The 19675-nt window shown below is 39.0% G+C and overlaps 1 protein-coding gene across 1 annotated transcript in view; it reads left to right on the top strand.

Moving 5' to 3' along the window:
* ena (ENAH actin regulator enabled) overlaps positions 1–19356 on the top strand; it is a 30347-nt gene extending 10991 nt beyond the window's left edge. Inside the window, exons 2-14 of the mRNA XM_074109836.1 lie at positions 3798–3963; positions 4597–4752; positions 5477–5595; positions 6269–6379; positions 7313–7426; positions 7990–8095; positions 8726–8776; positions 9134–9313; positions 10358–10528; positions 11153–11255; positions 12203–12294; positions 12443–12563; positions 13602–19356. Of these exons, the coding sequence (XP_073965937.1) occupies positions 3798–3963; positions 4597–4752; positions 5477–5595; positions 6269–6379; positions 7313–7426; positions 7990–8095; positions 8726–8776; positions 9134–9313; positions 10358–10528; positions 11153–11255; positions 12203–12294; positions 12443–12563; positions 13602–13630 (1519 nt within the window). The 3' untranslated portion in view covers positions 13631–19356. The remainder of the gene's footprint in view (positions 1–3797; positions 3964–4596; positions 4753–5476; positions 5596–6268; positions 6380–7312; positions 7427–7989; positions 8096–8725; positions 8777–9133; positions 9314–10357; positions 10529–11152; positions 11256–12202; positions 12295–12442; positions 12564–13601) is intronic.
* Positions 19357–19675: the final 319 nt, after the last annotated feature.

Raw genomic sequence — 19675 nt, 5'->3', positions numbered from 1 at the left:
AGCCTTTGACAACTCATCGTCAACTAACTTTAGCACAGAGCACAGTCAAAGAAAGCCAAATGGCATGGCAGTACAATCCCAGTTGGCCTTACAGAAAATTGTTGGTATGAATCCTGTCGTAACACCCAGTGGCTTGTTTACAATCCGTATACGGTCACCGGTCTACATTGACCTAGCATTAGTTTTAAACGACCGAGATAAGCGAAGCATGCGCTCCTTAATAGGAATAGAGATTAGGCACTCAGCTTACTCAACTCCTGGATTTAAATAGATGCTGTCGCGAAGTTTAGCCTGTTCCTTGGCAATTTTTGTAAAGCTTTCATTTAATTACTTGCGTATGCAGTAGTTGATCAGAGCTGTCCAGGTGCTCAAAAATATCTACAACATAAATGATATATTAAATTAGAAAAATAGAAGTGATAGATTATTTCTTCATCAGCACGCCAGGTTTCGATTAAATAGAAGGCTTCTCATAGTCCTCAAACGCTAGACATAGTGGCGATTATACTTTTCGGGTTTCTGTATAATCTAGCAGCGTCTTTTAAAAATAATGGTGTCTAAATTTTCCCGTTTTCATACAAATTAAATACTGCTATCAATGTACCTACGCCATCCTAGAACACAACTGACGTCACCTGTCACGCTACAAACATCAAGCATTTTGCTTTACATTGCTTCTTTGAATAAAGTTAAAAGTGTAATAAAATTTAAAAAAGTAATTATTTTTATAAGTCGCTGAACTGATGTTGTTCAGTTTGACGAGTATGATCTATGTTTTAATTATTTGCCCATATTTCAGGCCACACCCGGTATGTCAGAATAAACTTGACTTTCTGTTTTGCTGCCAGTACCGTACTTTGCGAACAATGTCACTCGTTTGAAATACATATGCATATATAAATTTTCCTGTATTGGTTTATATGGAAGGTTATGCGGCCAACCTTCCTTGTTCTAAATCTTCAATGTTATTCAAATGCATCGCGTACGTTATTTTATTTGTAACGAGGATAATTTAAAATACCATCCGTGAAATAATTCCTTAGCAGCGTTGTTATAATTCCAATGACAAAGATGTGAAAGACATATTAATTAATTATGGACGCATAAAAGAAGTCATGGTCATGATTCATAAATGCCCAACCTGATTTTATAGGCTCTTTTCCTAACGGATGAGTATACACGAACTTTGTCAAATTCCCACAGTATAGATTTCGGCAATTGGAGTGAAACCTCTAATATAAACTAGTTAGTAACACACATATAACTTCATGGTGTTCTCCCGGCGGTGTGCACTCAAAACCAGGGACAATACCGACCAGACCCTATACTTCGATCTTGCCGTCCCGCTGACCCTTATATTATTTAATACGAGTGAGGGGGACGATACCACACGAACTTCGATTTTCGAATTTCATAGTAGCGCCTCTGGGGGCGTCGTATCGTCAACACGCATGCGGTCGCGATCGCATCGCATTCACCAACCATCTCTTTCCACCCTCGGCCTCAGCCTAAACCGCGTGATAGAAAGAATTAAAAACAATTGCGATTCCAAAGCTTAAGGCAATAAAGCCTTTGTTATTTGGAAGCTCAATGGCATCAAAATGGCATCAAGGTTGCCAGAGCATCTTCAATCCGTAGTATTGTGGGTGTTCTAGTAGCAGTATCAGGCCCGGCAACCTAAGAAGTCTCTGTTCCACACCAACTGCCCGCTTTTTATTTGCTTGACGCTCGATCATTTGTCTTGCCGTTGACGCCTGAAAAGGTTCTGATTACAAAGAAACGACCTATATTTTTTTCTAGGAAAGAAAGTGACAGGTTGACGTTCACTGTTGTAAAACTTAGTGGAAATATTTTGATGAATTAATTGTTATAGTAATGAGTTATGTTCATGTATAGAAAGTCGCTGGTGTTAACTAAATGAGCCGTAATGAATAGGGCAGTCAAACAGTAACTGATTAGTAAATATGTATAGCCATTGAGAATCTTACGGCCCAAAAAAATCTATTTATATTATTAAAAAGCCAAATAGTTTACCGGATTTGCTTGTCGGGATTTGATCTTACTACTGGTTACTACCATTGGCTTGCCGTGCCGAAGTGATTCGCCAATTACGCCGAAGTACTCCCTGTCAAGTCAACTACTCCATATAATCGCTTGCGTGAGGTGTGTGGTGTCATCTCTTCTTCACACACTTACTATTTAAGAAATCTTGAAAAAACTGTACCCGACAGCGCCATACAGCATACAATTTTTATTCAATTGAAAGACTTATTATGCTTTCGTTTAAGTAATTATTCCATTGTTTGCTTTTGCACATGTGTCGTTCGACGTACGTTGTTTACACTCAATTCGCCGTGTTTCATTGAATAACGAAACCGTATAATGTAGTGGAACCGTGTCGGATCAGGAGTATAACGGTGCCGGTGTTAAATATAAACATGAGGGAAGTGCGTGCGGAAACCATTGTTTTTTGGGTTGATGCCGCTAGCTTATTTGCAAGCCTTTCCATTTCATAAAAGGTTATAGAAATTCTAACTGAATAATCTATTTAAACAAGCTCCATTTGTGTTCCTACTGAGTTTTTCAAGGGGTCCTTTTATAGGTGTTACGAACTTGGGCAGTTAAAAGAAAGACTTGTAAAAAGTGAACTCACTTTGTGATCTGAGGCCTTATTGTCTAACACGCTTGGAAACACAATCGTTTTCACCAGTTGTTTCTGTCATACGGTGTAAGACGGGGCTAGAAAGAGATGATGAATGCGATCACAGATTCAGCGCATTAGACAATACGGCCTCTGATACTTATAGATTCGCTATCTCATTGATAATTGTATGAGCCTTGATATGCTCGTAAACCTTCCGATGATGATGATGATAGATTAGCCGTTTGCTAAATGATGAACGCTAGCGTGATTGATAGATATTTATTTGTTACACGTGTGAGCCTTGCTTAATTACAACTAAATTAACCTATTATAATAATCCGCGTAGCATAAAGGTGCCGCGGCGGCGGTGTACGATTTCAAAGATCGTACAATAATAGTCTTAACTTTAACTTTGACTTTGATTGAATATTTGGCAAACCGGAGAGTTGGAAAAGCCTGATTAGGTTTAGGTGCCTTTGGATGCAGCACCTCACAGTTACTACTGAAGCTTATCCATACTTGTCATTCCGTCACGTATACATTTTAGGCAAGCCAGTGGACGCCATGCCACTGTTATAAGTGTTCTTCCACTTGGCACAAGCTTGCTCCTTAGTTAACCAAATCCACAACCAAAGTTATCCCCTTATTCATAAATACTTATCAAGTGATTCAAGTCTCACTCGTTCGCTTTAAATGTTGCCTTTTCCAGACACAGACAATGCATAATTTAGATAAAACAGGTTTGTAAGTTTGTACGCATAAGGAGTTTGGGCCGCACGCACTACAATTGAGGCGCTGTCAAAGTTGTCAGGCGAAATATACGCTAACTAGTCGAACAAACTTGCCAGGGTTGTGAAAATGCACCACCCGTTTGACACTTCGTATAGCTTTAAAGTATTATGCTGCTGCACACCATTGAGTCAAATCCAGGGTAGGCAGCGTCAGGCGCTGGTGTAGGGGGTGGCCGGGCACTGCTGCGGCGCAAAACTAGCGCTGCCTACCTTAGAATTGACCCAAAGCACGCCTATAGCTGGTGTTCCTTCCTATAAAACTTAATATAGCCCATAACACAATATACAAGCCCGTTGTGCTGCTCTGAGCCTCCTAAAAGTAGTCCACGAAGTCACATATAACCGGACTTTTTCTTCCGCAGCGAACAATCCATAAGCAGCGCGCGCGCCTCAGTCATGGTGTACGACGACGGCCTCAAGCGCTGGGTGCCTTCGGGCAGCAGCTCCGGCCTGTCCAAGGTCCACATCTACCATCACACGCAGCACAATACGTTCAGGGTCGTTGGGAGGAAGCTCAATGATCATGAGGTGAGAACTAAGTCTCGACACGATAACATCTTAATGCCTGCAAACAACTTTGTATTATTGCGAATCAGCAAGCGCAGCGTAGGATATTCACCAACGATTGGACGGATGATCTGGTTAAAGCCTCGGGTTCATGGTGGATGCATACCACTTGCTACCGAAGCAACTGGAGCTCTATGGGGGAGGCATATGTCCAACAGTAAAGGTCCTACGGCTGATATGATGATAATGATGATGAATACGGCTGATATGATGTGGTTCTTTTCAAAAAAGCTGATGACACAACTGATCTCAGTATTCGGAATCCTTGACAGGAACAGACACACTCAATGGCAGATCCTGAAAAAAGTAGTCATCTAAGTTTTTCTGTGAAAACCTTACAAGTAAACTTGATAATTAGTGTTTCTTTTGGTTTCCTGGAACCTAGTTTCAAAACGGTGTCTCTCCATAAAACCCTAAGAAAACCAATCCCGGGTCTACGTTCACTCGTCTAATATTAAATTTCGTCTCAATCTGATTCTGCTAAACCGTCTTTGAGCTTATAATGTTGGGACTCCAGACACATTTATGTCCATGGAATATCTGCATTTTGCTCTTGTTCAGCTTTTCCTTAATCCACTGCTCCCTGCGTTCCAGGTGGTGATAAACTGCGGCATCGTCCGCGGGCTCAAGTACAACCAGGCAACCACCACGTTCCACCAGTGGCGCGATGCGCGGCACGTCTACGGCCTTAACTTCTCCTGTCGCGAAGACGCGGACAGCTTCGCTCGCGCCATGATGCATACGCTCGAGGTACGATGACAGAACAAGAGTACATGTGCAGAAAGCTGGAGTTATATACTTATAGGCGTGGAGTGGGTCAATTCCAGGGTAGGCAGCTGCTAGTTTACGCCCGCAGCAGCGCACCAGCGCCACCAGCCCACCGCAGCAGGGTAAGCAGCACTAGCACTGCCTGCCCTCAATGCACGCCCCAGACTTCATCGACCTTGATGAATGCCGTCTTGTTAAGCGGCAACCACTGAAGGTCCTGACGACGGGGTTGTCAGATTCTGCTTGTAGCTTTGTTAAGTGATCGCGAAGTTTGCCGCGCCTGGTGTAACTCGTGTTATCAATGGTGGCGCGATACAGACAGCCATTTCTTTTGGTGGATTTCAAGTGGGTTTTATAAAGCTTAAATTTTGTCTGTTCTTCCAAAGGCTACTGTAGGAGCTCACTAGAATATTGTATTATGGTACTCACTTTGAAGAACCAGTTGAACAACAAAGTGGTCTTATTCTTCCGTTCCTTCTTTTATAAGGTTCTGATTGCTCCTATTAGGTTTAGGAGAATCATAAAAGACAAAATCTTTTCTGCTCTTTTATAGTCCTCCAGAGTTTAATTTTAGCGATCAAGCTTTCTCTTCAGATTGTTATAGATTACGAATAAGAACCTATAAAATCTGGTTGGATCTGATCTCGCTCGAGACTGTGAATCAGTATTACTCAGCCACTAATAATCGAGCATTCTGTTATTGCAGATATTGGCAAACAAGCCGACAGGCACGGTGGCGCCACCGCAGCCTCCCAACCCGCCAAACCCACCCGTTCCCTTCAACGGACACAACAATCAGCATTACGACGAGGATATGGGCTACAGGTGGGTCTTAATCCCCTCACACCTATGTCGAGAAACTCAGCATTCGAAAAGATGTCTGATTAATGAAATATGTACCAGTCTATTTTTAAACTAAAGAAGATTGATGCAGCAACTGCGTAGATAGGTACCCAGCCATCACCGTGTAAGTTTTTGTTAAAAAATGTATTTTAATTCGATTTTTTGCTACTATTAGTACTTGTTTTTGTTGCTATCCAATTCAAACATATAAATATGTATATTGTTTCAAATCAATTCTACAACTAGAAGTGGGCACGACTTGCAAAATTAGAACTAAACCCATTATTTTCAACTTATATGAAGTAAAGCTACGAGTGCTCGTCACTGCCCCAATAGTTAGCATCTTTAATCTTATGTCATTAGCAATAGAGATGATAGCAGGGTGTCGTCTATTGGGCATTAGCGTGTCGAGCACTCGGCCGTTTACCTTTCAAACAAATATTGCAAGTTCAATAACACAAACATGTATGGTTATGATCATAATAACATATTATGATCTGTATACGGATAACGGCGCTCAGTTCCCACTTTGCCTCACAGGGACAGTTTTGGTACTGTACCTTTGTTAGGCTACCAAGCATCCATCCTGATGTCGTCATCATAATCAGTATTTTGGTCCGTCGTGCCGGATGATTGCTGATGACGATTGTTTCAGGACGATGACGCGCGAAGACGCGGCCGTGCTGCAGCAGCCGCAGTACCACGCGCCCCACCCTCACCAGAATTACCAGCACCAGCCACCGCCGAGCCAGTACCACGCTCCCCATCATCAGGTAACATCACTGTCAATAATCACAAATTCACAATCGTACGAACTAATCTTTTGTTATTGTCGAGTACGAGACCGAGCATAGTGAGTTTTGTGGCTTGCGAAGATACAAAACAGGCAGAATTCGAATAATGTATAGTGCTTTTCTCAAATAACGTCGTGAAATAGCAATAAAACTCTATTGTAAAAGACAAGTAATTTAATAAAAATGTCACGAAATATGTTAACAAAAAAATTGATCATGTACAATGAAAGCATTATGTTGTTTACTGTGTACACATGATTTATTAATTACGTCTTTAGTTAATGTTATCATAATGCGCTGCGTTGTACAGGAAAACACAGAGTGCATATTACTTGCCTGTCTTTAGAACTCATTCGAGCTGTGCCTGTCATATCAACATGTTGAGTATTGTAAGAATTTCAATATTTTTTTTTAAGTTTACTTCGTTACTTGAGGCAAAAATGTGTTTAAAATTAGTTTTGAAGCAAGCTAAGTTGGAAATGATATTATTTTTAAGGCGGCCGGATGATGAAGTAAAGATAGTTGTTAGAAGCCATTGACCGCTGGTAGCGCGAAATTTATGGTAAAGCACTGAAAGTGTTCCGGCTGATATAATTTTTGTTACGTTTGCTCAATGAAGTAAGATTTTTTGTAAACGAAAAAGTTGTTCAGGTGCCCGGATGGGATTTGAGCTCGATTTCCTTTTTTAGACATTGTTTCGAACCAAACCTTGACAATGACCCACCGATTGGTTTTAAACATGTCGGACGCACCTCGATTTTTATTATTTATGTGTGCGTTTCAAAATACCGGCAACGATAACGTTAACTATTGCATGCGGCCTGATTTAGTTGTTTGTTTCACAGCACCAGCAGCCGATCCCGGCGGCGCAGACGGCGCCGGCGGCGGCGCAATTGGCGCCCGCGCCCGCGCCCGCCGCGCGCCGCCGCACGCCGCGCACGCGCACACGCGCACACGCACACGCACACGCTGCCGCACGCGCCCAGCCAGCCGGCGCACACGCACCACCGCACCTCCAGGTACACTTGTTATTGGATCAACCAACCATTTATTGAATCAGGTTAAACTTTACGGAGGTCCATATCAATGTACTGAAAGAGTTCATTTTCAGAGCAACACAGACGTTCATCTTGCTACCAGACCAGATATTATTAGAGTCTAACCATCTGATAGGATAGATAGGTTTGTATGATTTGTGTGTGTTCTGCATATCATAAGATCGCGGGTGAGCAAAGTAATAGCTTCAGTTCAACTTTTTCTTGTTTGTTATTCTGTCCCGTTATGAGACATTGTACTTTGAAATAACAGAGTCGTGGGTTTTTAAGTTGGTTGGTTGTCTGGACCAATATCTAAGATTTAGGGGCTGCTTCACCACCCGTTGATTAATTTTATTTGACGGATAAATGTGATGCCGTCTCCGTCTATTCGAACAACAGAAACAGAGACGGCATCACAATTATCCGTCAAATAAATTTAATCAATGGATGGTGAAACAGGGGGTAAGTATAGTTAAATCTGTATGGTGATAGCTGTATTAACATTGTTGAATAAAAAAATTAAGCTATATGATGTTGTCTGGCAGCGCGCCGATGCCGCCCAACATGTCGCTGACAGCGGCGGGCGGCGCGCCCACCCCGCCCGCGCCGCCACCCGTGCCGCCGCATCAAAATCTGCCCGCGCCCGCCAATGTAAGATCTTAATTAATCTTTATTCTTTATCAGGGTGGTACTAGTCATCAAAAAAGTTGACTGGAGATGATTTCCATGACCACGTTTAGAAGTATTACAAAGTAGTTACAATTTTATTTTTGAAATAATAACGAGCGCCATCTATTGCGGCCTATTTGTCATACTGGCAACAAGATTCAATATCATTATCATCAATCATTTTAACAAAAAAAAAAACATTCTTAACTTCTTAAGGGGTTAATATTTTTTCTTCATATTTACAAGGAATTCAAGGGAAATATACCATTTCAAATTTTTTTGTCACTCAGTACCTTTTTATTTGTCTTTGAGACTGTAAGACAGTTTGAAAGTGTAAGCCCCTGTTTCACCACCCATTGATTAATTTTATTTGACGGATACCGTCAAATAAAATTAATCAATGGTGATGCCGTCTCCGTCTATTCGAAAAAAACAAACAAAGACGGCATCACATTTATCCGTTAAATAAATTTAATCCATGAATGGTGAAACAGGGGGTAAGACTTTGTTAATTTGTTAATAAAGTCAAAAAGGTAAGCATCCTACTGGACAGCTGTTAAAACTAAAATGTGTGTGTCAGACATATTTTTTAAATGTTATTTTATGTTTTAGGGTCCTGTACCACCACCTACACCACCAGCGGCGCCACAACCTCCGCCTATGGTTAGTATAGCTATAGCAGTGTATTATTCATTTAATAGTATCCAATAGGTACTCTAATAACAAGAAAATCACCATCACAACTTGAAATAAATTAGCTGTTTGCATTCAGGATTTTAATTCCAATGTCAAATTTAAAATCATTTTCACCACACGTGCTCGTTAGTGTCGTAATATGCTTGCAACCGCCAAAATGAATCCCAAGAACCTTTTTTTGCGTAGGTATTACGCCTAAGGGCGTAATGAGTTTGATTTGTGTGTTACTGGGGCGTGCAGTTCAGCTGGGTACATGTGACGCCCTGCAAGAGCACGGCAATGTCATAGGGCTATACCCCTAAGTACTACTGAATGTTGCAGCAGCAGCAGCCTCAGCCCCCCAACCCGCCGCAGCCGGCTGTGGGTCCGCCGCCCCCGCCGCCGCCGCCGGGCGCCGTGGCGTCCCCGCCCCCGCCCCCGCCTCCACCCGCAGCACCCGCCATGCCTGACCTGTCAGGTCTCGCAGCACAGCTTCAACAGGCGCGTCTTAAGCGACAGGCCAAGGTATATAGCAGCTTCCGTCACTCAACTAGGATTTATTCAAAACACAAAAATAGACGACACTACACAAGACACAACAATATTATTAAGTACGATAGTACAGATAGTATGTGTCATTGCGGTTGTGAATCGGACGTTGGCTCAGCATAATGCTGAGACGTTAAGAATAAAATTATAACTCATTAATTGTGAAACAATTTTAAATGTTTTGTAATACTTATATTATACCTACAATATTCCATTATAATATATGCATATATGCACCTCAAGTAAATAGCGTTGAGCGTGCGTTGTAACAGAATACTTCAAAATATTCGCCTCAGGAAAATAACGTAGAGCGTGTGGTTGTAATTACAATTCTCCAAAACCAATATATGCACCTCAGCTCAACAGCGTTGAGCGTTAGAATCAGACAGTTGTTATTGCAGGATTACAGACCCTGGGACTATACTAGAAGTATCGTATCATTTTATAATCAGGTGAAGAGCTTGTCTTATCTGAAATGACACGCCCTACCACCGCATTTACGGATATGAGCATATTTAAAATACGGGCGAAATACACATAAATGTAATTGTTATTGGTCATTCCGTTCCCCGTTAGACACAGGTTATTCGGGTTATTGTAAGATTTGCTGTCTAATTAGGTAGACATACATAAACAACTGATTTAGTTGAGAGACACGTCATTTTAGCTTAGATAAGCTCTACTCAAGTTGTTCATACATCTTGTAAAGGCTCCATCTTGGAAAGGTTTCCCGGTATGAAGTTTTCGTTCTTGAACAGTTCAGGGCGAATATAAAAGCATTTTGGATTTAAACAAACGAATGAGCATTAGTATAATTTAATTAAGAGTACTATTTAATTTTAATGCTAACGCATTTACTGCCGCCTGACATGTGCATTCAATATGTATGAATAATTATGACAGTGGGTACTGGGTGATGTTGCGAAAACGCATATATGCGTTAATACCGCTCGGCTTGCTTTCATGTTACCATGCTACGTAAACTCGGATCCCTGATGTATGTTGATGATGTTGTTCCAGCAAGCGAACGCGGCGAGCGCGACGAGTGCGGACGCGTCCCCGCCGGGCGGCGCGGAGCACTCGGGCTCGTCGTCGTCGTCCGGCGGCAGCGCGCGCGGCAACATGCATTGCATGATGCACGAAATGCAGCGCACGCTGGCCCGCCGCCGCGCGCACTTGGACCGCGCAGAGGTAACCTAACATAACCTAACACCGATATTTAAATAGTTTACTTTATACCACCACCACCAGTAGACGACCAGATGGCCTAGTGGTTAGAGAACCTGACTACGAAGCTTGAGGTCCCGGGTTCGATTCCCGTGTCGGGCAGATATTTGTATGAAAAATACGAATGTTTGTTCTCGGGTCTTGGGTGTTTACTATGTATTTAAGTATGTATCTATCTATATAATTACATTTATCCGTTGCTTAGTACCCATAACACTCTGATATATGACTACATCTTGTGCGTTTGTCGGCGCTTACCAAACGTGTGGACTCAGAATTACAGTTAAAAAAAAGTCATAGTGATTATGAAAAAAAATCGTGACTTTGTCACGTTGGTCACGCTGGTTGCTCACAACGATATATACGTACGGTTGACGCTACCCGTCAAAAAAGTTACATTTTGCGAAACAATTAAATAGATAAGATCGGTGTACTCGACAATAACATTATCATCGACCTTTACATATTATATATTGTCACTATTTTGAAAAAAGCTTGTAAGCAAAGAGTTTTAAGACATAAGATTTATGATTTGCATTAAAAAGTTAAAAGGAAATCTGACCATGCAACCTCGTTATCTCGCGACAGGAGTCGTCAGGCGACAACAGCGGCAACTCGACGCCGCTCAAAACGTGGGAGCGCGCCGCCACGCTGCCGCACCGTCTGCCCAACGCCTGTAACGGCACCACGCGTGAGTACAACGATACTTGGCAACGCTTTGACGCATGTATCTGCAACGTCATTAAAAAGAGATTAACGAAGCCTATTTCGTTGTGCAAGCAACGAGAGCAGTTCGTTGCAGAAAGGTTAACCATCGATGGTCAAATGTATATGAAAGTTACATTTATTAGTCGAAAGAAAATACGGGTCACTCGTGTTTCTTCGGTAAAATGAAATCCAGGAAATGTTCGCCGTTTTTATTTGAATACATCAAATGTAAAATTAAATTAACCTTTTAACCGCCACGGTCGGCCACAGCCGACATTTAAAAAAACTGAAAATCGTTCCATATGCGCCACGAAATGCTGACATGGCCACTATGGCACTTTTTTCAGCTGTCGTGTTTTACCGACCGTGGCGGTCAAAGGATTTAGAACGAAGAGCTGGCAGTTTCCTCGCTCAACGCATCAGTCTTGCGATCCAGCGGGGAAATGCTGCCAGCATCTTTGGTACCATGCCGCAGGGTCCGTTTTTAGATTTATTATAGTTTTAGCTTATTTAATTTTAATGTAGTTTTAGTTTTTTTTTTATTGTACCTAATATACCTTTTTTACTATACTATGAATAAATATATAAATTAATTAATTAAGTGAAAAGTATTTTGTTATGTTGTATTATAAAAGCATTTTTTGGACAAGGAATATTATAATTATAAAGAATTATTAGAAAGCAGTCCCGATTTACCAATTAACTCTGTGGCTCTGTGTGTTCTTTCGGGAATTATATGTGTACGCAAATGTCAAACTTTCTTTATTGACATTAAGTTTCAATTGCTGATATTAAATATTTTCTGCTCTGATAAGTTTTCAGAAAGTAATTTAGCACTTGATTCTTACTTATATTGTTTTTTCGGTACTCAGTTCTTACTTATATTGTTTTTTCGGTACTCAGTTCTTACTTATATTGTTTTATCGACAGCGAACTCCGAGACGCCGGCGACGCAGCAGCCGCAGTCCCCGCGGTCGGTGCGTAAACGCTTCGGCTCGGCCAGCGAGGAGACTATACTTAAAGTGAGTATACCTACTATATCATTAAAGAAAAAACATCGGTGTCAATTTTTTTTTTCATGTTTATTTTTCAAGAATGTGGTTTTTTTACATCACTAGGCAGAGTGCATATCTTTTTTTACGAAAAGGTTAAATGTGGTTGTGTGTGCAGCAAGTGAACGGCGGCGGCGAGGGCGGCTGCGTGTCGGCGGCCGAGTGGGACGCCTTCAAGCAGGACATGCTCAGGGAGATGCGCGCGCAGCTCACGCAGATCAAGCGAGAGATACTCGACGGTAACTGTAACCTAACCCCTGTTTCACCATACATTGTTTGACGGATAAATGTGATGCCGTCTCTGTTTGTTTTGTTCGAATAGACGGAGACGGCATCACATTTTTCCGTCAAATCCCCTAAACATTACAAAATACTACAAAAACCTGTCCGTAGTCCGTGGCTCCGCGCCCGAGGAAGAAAAAGTAGTTGCTTTGTGCAGTCAACTACAAGGATATCGATACGACTAAAATTATAAAAATATTAATACTACTTTACCGACTTAACAATAAGGCTGTGTATACTTATTTTTTGACTTTGGCCTTATCGATCTCTATGTAGATGAAGATGACTGTACATATGTATACCAAATTTAAAGTCACTGCGACCACTGAAAATGGGTTAAAGTTGACTTTAAATTTTTTTACCAGACATTAACACAGCAGGTTAAATAAAAAGCATGTAAAATTATTAATTCCGTAAGTGCTAATACTAGCATTGTAATTTTCTCTCCATGTACCTGTTTTCTGTAACGCTTACTATTGTGGTATGCAACAAAGAGTCATTGTGTTGTATTGTAAGTTATTATAAAAAAGGTGACATAAAGATTAATTAGATAAACGGGTTCTATTTTAATAGTTTGTCTCTGTATAATTTTGCTTCAAAGAAATTAGTGATCATTTAAAAACAATGGTGTCTATTAAAAGGTTCTCTATCGTTTGCCCGAATTTCATATGCCCGAATGTATCGTTTTCTAGAATTTCCATTTGCCATAAAGTAATTTATTTCTGAAATAGTAATTTCTTCAGAGTTGATATTAATTAAACTAACCTAACCTAACCTAGTTACTGCATTATATATGATGACATTTAAAAAAATCCTGAAAACAGCACGGTTCTATATATTTTATGGCAAGTGAAATTCGGGCAAATGAAATTCGGGCAAGTAAAGTAAACGCTATTAAAAACTTAATGATCACCTGCTGAACAACACAGATAACCGCTTACGCTTGCCTTCGAAACAATTCCAAGTTACTCAATTTTGAACCTTGTTGCCCACAGCTATGAAGGCGGAATTCGCGCGCAGGTAAGCCACGCCGTGCCGCACCGAGTGTTAACTAGTCCATCGCATCCGTACGCTGGTGAACCATTTGTTGTCCCTCTTACACGCCCCTCGTAAGACAAGGGCAAAACATAATGTCGATTTCTGATTCAAGATTATTTGAAAACTCTAACAAGGACTACTAGAAGTGGAATTCCAACGGCTTATAAATATACAAAAGGCTTATAAAGAGGTTTAATATATGTTTAGACTGCGTAAAAAGTAACTGGTGATTTTTGTATTTTATCACATAAATGTTCTTTGAAAAATAAGACACGTATCTCAAATCAATAAAGTATACTAAAATGAACCTTGATGCAAATTGGTACAGTTCACTTTCTACGATTGATCGATGTTTGAGATATGAGCTTTTCAAAGTTATGACGGAATGAATAACATGAGAAAAATGTTAAAGCAGATAACGCTGAAATGTTATTCAGAGTGGCTTGAAGACACCCTATGATTTAAGTAAAATTTTTGAGAAATCAGGTGGTTTCATGTGTTAAAGGAATATGAAACCTTTTTATGTGTGAATATCATTATTGTGATGAATGGACTGACATCTTTACTTTAGCTTTTTTTTTTTCCTAAAAAGGGCCTGTTTTACAACTTTTGTAATTATATGTTTTACCGGTCTACTTTTTATATGCGCGTTCATCAGTTAGTACGGAATATTGTGATCATAATGACGTATGTACGTATAATATTAGTGTTGCCAGCCTCGTGGACTCGGCGACGATACGGCGACCTAACACCAGTGTTGCCAGTTAAAATAAATCGGTCTATCGAAGCCATTCAGTGTGATTTTATTGTGTAACAATATTTTAAAACGAACCGGTATTTTCCAAATAATACCCGGTTATGTGTTATATGATAAAATCGTAGTATCCTATCGATTAAAAAAACGAGCGAGTAATAATAAATAAATGTAGTATTAGCGCACGAATATCGAAGCATAAAGCAAGTTGTGTTTTTTTAATTTTATACTTAAATAAATATTTATTCGGATACGTATTATGTACGTAGTGTAAGGGTTCGAGATTGTTGCTATTGCAACATTTACTATTGAATTACGAAGCTCATTATTATCCGTTAACTTTTGTAAAAACTTCTATAGTACTAGTGCTTTCTATACTAATATAATAACTTAGATGATTTTTATATATTTTACCATTAACGAGTAGGATGGCAACATAATTGGCATACCTGGCCCCAATATCATAAAGCTATAATTCTACATAATTATCACTTCTATGTATGAGAAACTTAACAATGATGTTGATTTGTAGCGCTTGTAATTTTTGTGGATATGGGGGGAGTTAGTGTTTTGAAAACACCCAGTGATCACTTACCATCAGTTGATCTACTCGCTCTTTTTCTTTTTAACTTCTACAAGAGACAGGTTGATTTTTTTCCAAAGTAGTCTATTGAAAAAAATACTAGTAAATGTTGCAAGGAGCATTAATATGTGTAATATTCATTTAGCGTCAAGTTATAACTAGTATTATTCGATATTTATTGACTATAAACGCGTATTTTGTACGTGTAACGTAGCGTAAGCCCTTTATACATATTACTTATAATATACGTTAAAGTTTTTTCTATCCACTGCCGGGTATGTTATATAGTTGTTTGGACACCCGATACTTCCCATAGCGTTAAGTCTTCCATAAAACATAAGTTTGTACACGTTGCTTAAAACACTGGTTAGGTGACTAGAATCGTGTCAGGCACAATATAGGTAAAAAAACGTTTTTTTATAAATATCAACTAATCAATTCCGTACCTTGTGGTACCCCACTACTAAAATGTATACCCAAGGTATACCTAGAAATGTCCAGTTTCTTTTGTCTTGTCAAATTGACCTCAATTTACCAAGCGTACTAAATCCCACTTATATTATAAATGCGAAAGTTTGTACGTCAAAATAAATTATATATTTTCTTGATTGTCTATAAGTTTAAAATTACAATAGTATCTCAAGAAATTTCAAACAGAAGGAACCAATCATAACGACATTTATAAGCGATTTTTTATGTGAAATATTTCAAAAACTTATTCTTATGTAGTTGATAGTCAGTTGTACATTGTCCCATATGTCTCCTTAGGTGCCTGCTGTGAAGGCTTGTGATTTGTTTAAAGGTACATTCTAGCGGGTGTCCGTTGTAGTGCAGTCCGCGTCATAGGCCAAACTAGACTAAGTGCTTTTCGATGCCCCGTAGTGAAGACACAGATTAACCTTTTCACCGCCGCAGTCATATAGTCGTGAACGCCAAAGGAATGCCACACACGCCACGGTCATCTATACATGACCGACATTCAACTCGAAACTAATCTTTCTGCAATGGAATTAAAAAACAAGTTGATTTGTCGCTGGTTTTTCTATGGCGTACAAAGCATGTCACTTTGTTTTGTGGCGGTGATGAGGTTAAGGCCCTGCTACACGTAGCGACTTGCATGCGCAAACGGCTTGTGCAAAAATTGACGCAAAAACTGTATGGCGTCCAAAAGCCATTTGTGCAGTTTTGCCGTCTTAACGCACATGCTTGCTTGTGCAAATTGTAATTTGCGCAAGTATCGTTGAGCGTGTAGCCGGACCCTAAGGAGGGTTTTCGCATGATTCAATGTCGGTGTGGGACGATATACGATGCAAGTGAAAATTTATCGGATGATCTGAAAGGTGTATAATTGATAAACACTTGAGCGATATCGCGGTGTTGCACACTGATATCGGATCACATGATGTGAAAACGCTCTGAAGACGACGTCTCTGGCTTACCAGTATGTCAATACATTGTGCCAGTAGTATCCTTGACAAAAAAAAATAACTGATTGTCTCAGAGCGAAGAGAAAGTATTCCTTGTGCTCTATACCACAACAGAAATCGTACAGAATTAATACTAAAAAAACTACTCTTTCAAATTCTAAGAAGCAAAAAACCTCTTGAGATTAGGTGACCCTAGTCACGCACGACACACAAACACACACAAACATAGGCAATTGCAGTGCAGACGTTGCGCTTATGTAGCATTGACGCGGTGTAGTTTGAAGTGCCCCTGTGCCATCACTCTTGGTTTCAGATACAGGTATACTAATACATACTGGTTGGCTTTAGACAATTATGCTGTGGTACTAGCAAGCTTCCCTAGCTCCAAAAACCCGGCAGTGGACGGAACAAACAAATTATTTACGAAAATGTATCACATATTATAAAAAAAAAACACAAAAATTCAAAAGTACATTGTGGAGATTTTTTATTTAAAATCTAGTGACATTTGACTTGTATGGCGATCGTTTTAGTTTAAGACGAGAGCATGTTTCTCGTCAATGCTGTTAACGGTCAACTCTTACTTGGTGTATTTCTTTATATTTTGATGCTAATGTTTGTAGTTGCCCGTGACCTAGCAAAGGTAAGATATACAGTGGGCTAGTTTCCAAACTTTTCATAACTGTGGCTGTCACAAACGATAATGTTTTATTGATTCTTCTGTTTATTTTCAATTCGGAATGGTCTATCTGAGAATCTCCACACAGCATGAGCTATTAGTTCCTTATTTCTAAGCCTGTACATTCTAAGTCCATGTCCGATCTATGGTCACTTCGCTTTGTTAACTTATAAATTTTAACAATGCCCTTTCTAAAATTCTAGCAGAAAATGTTACTTCGTGTTCACCCACTGTATATGTTACTCTGCGCTAAATACTTTAAAAAATGACTGATACACTATTCCAATTTGTAACATGCCAGGTCAGAATCGGCCTATGAATTGTTCGTTCGTACAAAACAAACACCACTTTTTACTATGTAGAAATTTTTACACGATTCCATTTTTACTTTTTCACGGCGATAAATTCCCTTTTGGGATTTTAAAAATGTCATTGTAACAATAGATTTTCTTTAGAGCTCTGGGTGCTTGTGCTCTTAAGACCTTTGACTAGTTCCAAAAGGATGCCTTCCACAGACTGGTAAATGGCGAGTGTATCATAAATAGTAATCTTTGTGACAAATTATTTGTCTGAATGCCTACACAGAGTAATGATATGAACATGCAATAAAAGGCATATTGATACATATTTCATGTTACACCAATCTGGAGGCTAGGCACCTTCAGTATTGCTTTCTGTTTACAATTTATCCCTTTGAACGCCACTTTAGCATGTAAAAGTTGTGACCTACCCGCCATGTCATCGTAATGCCAAACGCAAACTCAAACTTTAAAGCACAGACACATAGGTCGCTATTGCCTTTTGTTGTTTGGACTATACGGTTCGGTGGCGTTGTAGTATTGACAGCTCTTTACAACTTTAGGTGTCTTTGGCGTTCAAAAAGTAACACAGCGGGCGGAATCGCTAATAAAGAGTAAATTTTGAAAGGCGGCTACGCCATTTGGCTCGCTGGTAAATTCAGTAAACATTCAATGCGCAGCAACGTACTAATGATTCCATTACTTGAATGTTGACTGATTAAGCATTTAAAGGTGTTACTAACTAAGTTTCTTTGTATGATTGAAGCCGGTGCGTATACTGTCGAATAAACTCATTCATTCACTAGAAGTGACAACACTTATTTCACTTAGTGATATTTATATTATACTAAGTAAGATACAAAATATTAGTGATAATTTTTTATTAAAAAAAAACTAACCAAATTTAGTTGGATTATATTGTTCTTTGAACTATTTTATATTGGTCTCAATATGTCAAAGATGTGTATTTATTGTATTTCATAGGTGGAAATGATTTTTTTGCCATTTGGATGAGAATATAGCTAATTTTATGCCCCATTGAGCTTAGTTAATTTATATATTAATTGTAATCTAATTTCTGACTCAATGATTGTAAAATCAAGTATTGTTTATCATCTTTGTAAAAATGTATGTTAAGAAATTATTACAATAATGTCAGTGTAGGTCAATTTGAATGAATACATGTAGTAATTATAAAAATGGTCAAAAGTTTGATTAACAATACCTTACTCTTGACATCATTTTTTAGTTATACTTACTAAAGAAAAGAAAATTAAAAGGTTATCAGAAATGTGTTAAGATAATGGGATAAATGTAATTTACTTTTATTTGTAATACTTCTGATAATTAAAAAAAAATAACTTTTACATCGACCATGACATGTATTGCAACAATTTCTTAAATTAAACCGACACTTCATCTGACTTGTAAAATTGCAGTATTTTTGATTTACAATTATTTTTGCTAGCATTTTTTTGGTGCAACCATTTTTTTACGATGATCGTGGGCACCGATAGCGTAGTGTTACCATACGAGTTGCTTACAATGTAATTTTTTTTTGTAGTCACTCGTCAATGTGTTTGTAAATAGTTTTGGTAACAAATTATATTTTTTGTGATCGTACCTTATTGTTTTTTTTTTTCGATATAAATACCCATTGAAAAATCCTATTAATATTGCACTGCCGAACTCTCTTTACTTTAAGACAATGTTACAATGAACACACACAAGTTAACAGTGAATTTATTTATGGACTGTTGAAAATAAATGAATATGTAAGCGAAAAACTACCATTATGGTAAAAAAAACAATGGAATACTAAAACTGTATAGACTTGATACCTACTGTAATATCAACCTAATGTTTTCTGCTCTAGAGTGGAACTTGGTTCGTTACATTCGTCAGCGTTTGAATTAACTATTGTAACGTTTTACATACGCTGAAGTCAATAAATCAATAAGTGAGATGTATATGTCATTTTATTTGTTACCTTTTGAATCCCTTACCATTTTAATATAATGACAACGCAAAGAAAAAGCCTCAACCCTTTTCCAGGCCCCGCTATTTAGATACGCTACCACAAAATTAATCATACTTTTAGATTATTTTTAACGGCTTCAATTGATTTTGTACCATATTGTAAGTTCGGCAAGGTCGAATATTTGTGTACATTTAATGTGGTCGCTATATGCACTATGCCTGGAAAAGGGTACGATGAGACATGATCTAGCAAAGCAAACAACCTTAATATCGTGTCTCATTTGTAGATTCAAAAATAATTGGAACATC

Source organism: Choristoneura fumiferana, chromosome 29 (assembly GCF_025370935.1).
Source record: "Choristoneura fumiferana chromosome 29, NRCan_CFum_1, whole genome shotgun sequence".
Taxonomy (NCBI): domain Eukaryota; kingdom Metazoa; phylum Arthropoda; class Insecta; order Lepidoptera; family Tortricidae; genus Choristoneura; species Choristoneura fumiferana.
Note: the sequence above shows the minus strand (reverse complement) of the source record. Positions and strands in the feature narration are given on the sequence as shown.